Here is an 8,341-nt window from a genome sequence, read left to right as displayed (position 1 = left end):
CCGGCAGCAACGAACAAAGCGCCCTCGACCCACTTTGGGGCCAGAGCTGAAGGTCAGCCCTACAATAAGAAAAGTTATTTTTATTTATCTTTCCCCCTTGTTTGAATACGAGTCTGAGTGGAGATGTATCAAATTGGGAAATAGTTTTACTTCACATTTATTTTAATTGGTTGCATTATTTTCATTAAATCATTATTTGTTGACTTTCAATTTCTTGTCTTTTTTCGTTTCTTTGTTTTGTGGGTTCTGATTAACCCCGGTGTGTTCAGAATTAGATAAGGCTTCGGGCCTTTCCCGCGCACGCCAAAGACAATCCCGCCAAGGTTCGAAATATGCCTCGGAGTTAAAGCTCGTTTCGGCTATTCGTCTGAGGCCGGTTTTCATCGGCCACAGACAGGACAGTATGTTACAAAAGAGATATGGTAATCAAAATTTATAAAAACATGTTTTCAAATTTTGTGACAAAATGGGCTCAAATGTGTACATTCAGCAGTATATTTCAGAACCTGTTTCTGACACTTTGAAATCTACATGCTTCAAATGATATGTATGAAAATTTTCATGCTTTCTGTCAGAAGTGAACATCTCATCCATTTTTGTCGTAAATCTGCCCCACTACTCCACCAAGTGAACACTTTAAATTTTGTATCCCACTGATCGCATATGATAGTCAGGTTCACTATGTTTTTTCGTTCAAAATTTTGGTAGATTAGCAAAACTATACATTTCTGGAATACTCAGAGCATGAGGAATCCAAAAATTAATGTTTGCATTTGCGTAGACACCTTTGCGAAAATGACCCTCAGGACAGTGATGAAGATCTGTAAAAGCATATTCCTGAACGGTGTAGACCTCGTAGATCCTGTGTATAGGACTTATAGTTCAATCTGATACTAACAAGGCTGCTTTCTTGCTTTATAAACCCATACCTATAACTTCAAAGGACTTGCAATATCATGTATTATGTAATACAGTTATATCACAAATATAAAGACAATGGTTTTCAATTACCTTTGTTTGTTGCTTTTCTATATTCCTGAGCACTATCTTGAGGCCTTTATTGGATTCCTTGGCCCAGAAAACATAGGATTAGCATATTTAATTAAGTCTCTAGGTTGACTAGAAGCCGAGATCGCGCAAAATATGTATTTTATGGCGGCCATTTTCAAAATCCAAAATGGCGGCCATGCAGGTGTCTGTGCAAATGCCAACATTGATTTTCAGATTCTCCATGCTCTGAATATTCCAAAAATGTATAGTTTTGCTAATCTACCAAAATTTTGAACGAAATTATATTTGTTAACATAGTGAACCTGACTATCTTCATCACTGTCCTGAGTGTCATTTTCGCAAAGGTGTCTACGCAAATGTAAACATTAATTTTTGGATTCCTCATGCTCTGAATATTCCAAAAATGTATAGTTTTGCTAATCGACCAAAATTTTGAACGAAATTATATTTGTTAATATCGTGAACCTGACCATATGAACCAAAATCGAATCGGCTAGTTCTTGTCACCTCACCAACTCATCCATCAAGTTTTGTCGAAACCCACCCACAACGTTTTTAAATATCATTTTGGGCTCAAATGGCTATATTTGTGGACCAAAGGTGTGTGACGTCACATATATATAGTTTTTGGCCCCATCGTTCAATGGGGGAAGAATAACTAAAAAAATTATCGGATCCGGATCTTCACCAAAATCGAATCGATTCATCCTTGTCGAACACCCAACCTGTCCACCAAGTTTGGTCCGAATCCGTCCACAACTTTTGGAGATGTCGGTATCCTTCCTGCTCACGCTAGGACAAACAACTTTCGTCCACCAGAAGGTAATTACGCCACTAAGTCTGGAAATGGTGTTCACCTTTGTCCTGTTTATAAATCCAATATTTTAAATTTAATTTTGATGCTCTTCTGATTCTGGAGAGCGTTAGTGCTGCTGAAGCAGTTTCTTGGCAAGTGTTATACTGGGTGGTTTGCCATTGCCTTCCCAGCAGTAGTGAGGGCAGGGATTTGTAATTTGTTCAGGATGCCTGCGATAGCTCTCCGACAATTCGTGAGGGACACCGTGACGATCTTTAACGTGCCCCGACTAATGCATCCAGAAGGGATGGATTCTCATCGCTGATGCCTCGTCCTGCCTGGAAGTGGAACTGGAAGCGTCACCAGGATGACAGTTTACAGCTGGATCGGGATTCCAACCCAGGCTCGCCCAGACAGGCGGCTTTGTGTACCTCTAGGGTCTAGGCCATCCTGCCAGATTTATATTTATGGCAATGTGTCCTAATCGACATTTTCGATGATTTTGCCGTAAATAAATGAATCGTATGAAACTACGGAACCACGCCGTGTACGTGACGTCATGGCCACGTCATCTCTGGAGAAGGAAGGGTCGTACGTCGGTGTTGACGTGTTATAAATGTGAACGATCGGCATTATCAGCATAATTAACCCCATCAACCCATCGGAAAAACACCGAACAACAACAACAACAACCAGGTCGAGGGCGTGGAAGGTTGTTGCCAAGTCTGGGCTCCGCCTCCGCCTTGGAGGAAGCACGAAGGTTGTTACTCTGCGCATGCAGCATGTCGTTTTTCTACCATGAGTACATAAGCCAGGAGCAACTCGACGGCTTCGATAAGTACAAGGTGTGTGTGCGGACCCAATTCTGGACTCGTTAAGCTAATCGCGGATGTTGGGTGTGGTGGTACACACGAACCTTCGATACTTCATTCATCCAACACTGATGTCCGGCTTAGCCTGCTGAACACGTAACCATGCAGGACGCACCCCACCTCCACACACACACACACACACACACACACACACACACACACACACACACACACACACACACACACACACACACACACACACACACACACACCCCACCTCCACACACACCGCACATACACACACACCGCACATACATACACACACACCGCACATACACACACACACACCCAACCTGCATACACACTCCACCTCTACACACACCCGACCTCCACACGCACCGCACATACACACACCCCACCGCCACACACACCCAACCTCCACACACACCCAACATCCACACACACCCCACCTCCACACACACACACGCCCCACCTCTACACACACCCCACCTCTACACATACCACACACACCCCACCTCCACACCCCACACCGCACATACATACACACACACCGCACATACACACACACACACCCAACCTGCATACACACTCCACCTCTACACACACCCGACCTCCACACGCACCGCACATACACACACCCCACCGCCACACACACCCAACCTCCACACACACCCCACCTCCACACACACCCCACCTCCACACACACACACACCCCACCTCTACACACACCCCACCTCTACACATACCACACACACCCCACCTCCACACCCGCACTTACACACACACCTAACCTCCATACACACCCTACCTCCATACACACCCCACCTCTACACACACCCCACCTCCACATACACCGCACCTCCACACACCCCACCTCACACACCACACAAATACACACACCCCACCTCTACACACACATGAAGCGCGGTGCTACGCGCGCTTGCTTGCACAACAAGAAGGAAGCGGACAACGCAGTGAGTTTAAGAGTCTTTATTAAAAGAGCTCACTGTAGCACTGGCGCGCTCCGGGCTGCGCGCCCGGTGTATATCCCGCGGCCACCCCTACCCCTCGGGCGTGGCCGCCGCCCACTTGGTGCGTGGAATGATGCCCTCACGCCAGTGAGCTTTTGTGTCCGCCACACGCGCCCCCCCCCAGAATTCCCGCGCACCTGGAGGGCCAGTTTGCGGGGCAAACGGATGACCCAGCCGAAGCGCCCTCTGGCGACCGGCGGCATCCGGGGTGCAGGGATGCCATCTGGGATGCCTCCGGCTGCACCCGGGATGGGCGCAGGACCGGGGGGCGGCGTGCCGGGGGTCCGCCCGCAGGGGGGCGGCCACGACGCGGGGGTCGAGCCACCGGCGGTGGGTGGTCCACGTCGAGGGGGGGCGGTTTGAGACGATCCACCGAGACGCGGTCGGGAGTACCGCCGATGTCCAAGGTGAAATGTTTCACCCTGGTCTCCTGCACGCGGAAAGGCCCATCGTACGGGGGCTGCAGTGGTGTCCGGTGGGCGTTGTGCCGGACGAAGACGTACTCCGCGGTGCGAACCTCCGGGGCGACGTGGGTAGGCCGGTGCCCGTGTTGCGCCGTCGGCACCGGGGCGAACCTCCGGGCCGTCTCCTGCAGCGCGGAGCGCTCCTGCGCCGCGGACCATGGTGCCGTGGGGTCAGGGAGGAACTCGTCCGGCACCCGCAGCGGTTGTCCGAAGACAAACTCCGCCGCGGATGCGCGCAGGTCGTCCTTGGGCGCCGTCCGGAGGCCCAGCAGGACCCAGGGGAGCCTGTCGACCCAGCCGCCGTCGCGGAGGGTGGTCTGGAGTGCGGCCTTCAACGAGCGGTAGAACCGCTCGCACAGGCCGTTGGCCTGGGGTTGGTAGGCCGTGCTTCGGTGCAGCTGGACCCCGAGCCCCCGCGCAACCGCCCCCCAGAGCTCCGAGGTGAACTGGGGGCCGCGGTTGGACGATATGTCCGAGGGGGCGCCGAACCGGGCGACCCAGGTGGCGATGAACGCCTGTGCGACGTCCGCCGCCAAAGGCATGGCCTCTGGCCACCGGGTGGTGCGGTCCACCATCGTCAGGACATGGGTGAAACCCCGCGAGGGGGGCAGAGGTTCCACCAGGTCCACGTGTACGTGGTCGAACCTTCGTTCCAGCACCGTGAACGGGGCCAATGGGGCCTGGGTGTGCCGGTGCACCTTCGCGCGCTGGCACGCGAGGCACGTCCTGGTCCAGCCGCGGACGGCCTTCCGGAGGCCATGCCAGACAAACTTGTCGGCGACCAACCTCTGGGAGGCCTTCATGCCCGGGTGGGACAGGCCGTGGATGGCCTCAAAAACCTGGCGCTGCCAGCCCGCGGGCACGATGGGGCGAGGCCGCCCGAGGGAGACGTCGCACAAGAGGGCCGCGCCGTCGAACGGCACCTCGGTGACGCGGAGGCCCGTGACGGCGGTCCGCAAGGCCTGGACGCCGGGGTCGGCGGCCTGGTCCGCCGCCATCCGGGCATAGTCGATGCCAAGGTGGACGGCGTGGGCGACGGACCGGGAAAGGCAATCCGCCACCGGGTTGTCCTTCCCCGCGACGTGCCGGATGTCCGTCGTGTACTCTGACACGGCCGAGAGGTGACGCTGCTGCTGGGCCAACCACGGCTCGGCGACCTTGCCCATCGCGAAGACCAGTGGCTTGTGGTCGACGAAGGCCGTGAACGCACGGCCCTCGAGCAGATGGCGGAAGTGCCTGACCGCCAGGTGAAGCCCGAGCAACTCGCGGTCGAAGGTACTATAGCGGCGTTCGGGCGGGCGAAGCTGCCGGCTGAAGAACGCCAGCGGTTGCCAAGCACCACGCACCCATTGCTCGTGCACCGCGCCCACCGCGTAGTCCGAGGCGTCGGTGGTGAGGGCGATCGGTGTATCGGGCGCCGGGTGCGCGAGCATGGTAGCGTTAGCCAAGGTGAGCTTCGCGCCTGCGAATGCCGCGTCCATCTGGGTGGTCCAGGTAACATCACCTTTGCCCGGCTTCCCTCGGAGGGCCTCGTGCAAGGGGCGCAGGAGCTGGGCGATGCGGGGCAGGAACCGATGGTAAAAGTTTACCATGCCCAGGAACTCCTGGAGCCCCTTGATCGTGCGGGGGCGCGGAAACCCCTTCACCGCCTCCACCTTGGCCGGTAGGGGGACGGCCCCGTGCCTGGTGATGCGGTGCCCCAAAAAGTCGATTTCAGCGACACCGAACCGGCACTTGGCGGGGTTCACGATCAGGTCGTGCTGGCCCAGGCGTGCGAAGAGCGTGCGGAGATGGTGGAGGTGCTCTTCGCGGGACGCGCTGGCGACGAGGATGTCGTCCAGGTATACGTACACAAAATCCAAGTCGCGCAAGACGCTGTCCATGAGTCGCTGGAACGCCTGAGCCGCATTCTTCAAACCGAAGGGCATCCGAAGAAATTCGAACAGTCCGAATGGCGTGATGACGGCCGTCTTCGGGATGTCCTCCGGCCTGACGGGGACCTGATGGTAGCCGCGTATGAGGTCCACCTTCGAAAAGAAGGACATGCCTGCCAACCGGGCAGAGAAGTCCTGGATGTGGGGGACGGGGTAACGGTCGGGGGTGGTGGCGTCGTTGAGGTGCCGGTAGTCCCCGCACGGTCGCCATCCCCCGCCGGGCTTGGGCACGATGTGAAGCGGCGACGCCCAAGCACTCTCGGAGCGCCGCACGATGCCGAGCCGCTCCAGCGTAGCGAACGCTGCTTTAGCCACCGCGAGCTTCGTCGGCTCGAGGTGGCGTGCCCGGGCGTAGACCGGTGGCCCGGCGGTGGGGATGTGGTGTTCCACCCCGTGCTTGACGGCCCCCGCCGAGAAGGTGGGCCGCGTAAGGGCCGGGAAGCTGGCGAGGAGGCGGATGAAGTCGTCCGCTGCCGGAATTGTACAAACTAACCTCGCCGGGACCGAACCGCTCAGCAAGCCGCTTGGCGAGCCGCTCGGTGAGCCGCTCAACGAGCTGCTCAGCGCGCAAGCAAGCGAGCTGAACGTTTCAGCCTGGACTAGACGTCTGTTCTTCACATCTACCAACAACCCGTGTGCACAGAGGAAGTCCGCACCGAGCAGTGCCATGGGGACACTAGCGGTTACGAACATCCACTCGAAACGTTGCCTTCCGAACCGCAGGGAGAGGCAGCGCTTCCCGAATGTGCGTATGGGTGTTCCATTCGCGGCAAGCAATGCGGGGCCCCGGCCCGCGGTGTGCTTGTCGGACGTAGAGGCAGGGATAACGCTCACCTGTGCCCCCGTATCGCAAAGGAAACGGCGCTCGGACAAGGTGTCCGTTATAAAAAGAAGGCTGCCGGAATGGCCGACGCTCAGGGCCGCTACCGAGCGCCGGTTTTGTAGTTTCCCCACTTGCCGAAGGAGCACGGCGGGCAACAATTCCTCGCCTTGTGGCCAAACCTGGCGTGGAAATGGCACCAGGTTTGCGGCGAAGGCGGAGGCCGTGGTTTTCGCGGTGGTGGTGGGCGTGGCATGCGTCAGCCTCGGGATCCCCGAGGTGTGGTGCATCAGCATCAGAGTTAGCTTCGGGATGCGTGGCGGCCGCGCCAAAACTCGCCTGCGCATCCAAAGCCGCGAAGAACCTGTCGGCTTCGGCAGCGAGAGCCCGGGGTTCTGTCATCACAGAACCGGCCAACGCGAGGCGGACTCGTGCCGGCAGCTGGTGTCGAAATAACGCCCGGAAAAGAGCGTTCGGGGTTTCGTCGCCCAACAACGACAGCATATGGTCCATGCGGACCGACGGTCGCGTGTCACCGAGCTCGGGGAGGTCCAGGAAGCGGTCGGCCCGTGCGTCCACCGTGAGGCCGAAACGTGGCGAGGAGGAGACGCTTGATCGGCTCGTACCTGCCGTCGGCCGGTGGGTTCCTCAGGACCGACACGACGCGGCCGGCCGTGCCGGGCCCGAGGGAAGCGACCACGTGGCAGTACCTGGTCTCGTCCACCGTGATGCCTCGAAGTCGGAACTGGGCTTCTGCCTGCAGGAACCAGACTTCGGCTTGCGTCTCCCAGAACTCGGGGAGTTTCATTTGGACCGCGGTGTTTGCCATTGCGATGGCATATTCGGGTGGTCAGCGACGGCTGACCAGAACGTCGGAGGGTCACCAATGAAGCGCGGTGCTACGCGCGCTTGCTTGTACAACAAGAAGGAAGCGGACAACGCGGTGAGTTTAAGAGTCTTTATTAAAAGAGCTCACTGTAGCACTGGCGCGCTCCGGGCTGCGCGCCCGGTGTATATCCCATGGCCACGCCTACCCCTCGGGCGTGGCCGCCGCCCACTTGGTGCGTGGAATGATGCCCTCACGCCAGTGAGCTTTCGTGTCCGCCACAACGTCATGGCCACGTCATCTCTGGAGAAGGAAGGGTCGTACGTCGGTGTTGACGTGTTATAAATGTGAACGATCGGCATTATCAGCATAATTAACCCCAGCAACCCATCGGAAAAACACCGAACAACAACAACAACCAGGTCGAGGGCGTGGAAGGTTGTTGCCAAGTCTGGGCTCCGCCTTGGAGGAAGCACGGAGGTTGTTACTCTGTGCGTGCAGCATGTCGTTTTTCTACCATGAGTACATAAGCCAGGAGCAACTCGACGGCTTCGATAAGTACAAGGTGTGTGTGCGGACCCAATTCTGGACTCGTTAAGCTAATCGCGGATGTTGGGTGTGGGGGT

At 56.7% G+C, this 8,341-nt stretch overlaps 1 protein-coding gene across 3 annotated transcripts in view; it reads left to right on the top strand.

Moving 5' to 3' along the window:
* Positions 1-2,358: 2,358 nt before the first annotated feature.
* Positions 2,359-8,341, top strand: part of SELENOI (selenoprotein I) — a 62,511-nt gene continuing 56,528 nt past the window's right edge. Inside the window, exon 1 of one of the 3 annotated variants that reach the window (XM_068109957.2) lies at positions 2,359-2,652. In XM_068109957.2, coding sequence (XP_067966058.1) covers positions 2,590-2,652 — 63 coding nt within the window. In that variant the 5' untranslated portion in view covers positions 2,359-2,589. Of the gene's footprint in view, positions 2,653-8,152; positions 8,281-8,341 lie in introns of those variants that run through there. The other 2 variants (XM_068109956.2, XM_068109958.2) reach the window with 2 other exon arrangements.

This window comes from Myxine glutinosa, chromosome 3 (assembly GCF_964187855.1).
Source record: "Myxine glutinosa chromosome 3, kmMyxGlut1.1, whole genome shotgun sequence".
Classification (NCBI taxonomy): Eukaryota; Metazoa; Chordata; class Myxini; order Myxiniformes; family Myxinidae; genus Myxine; species Myxine glutinosa.
The sequence above is the reverse complement of the archived record's forward strand: the minus strand, read 5'-3'. Positions and strand labels throughout refer to the sequence as shown.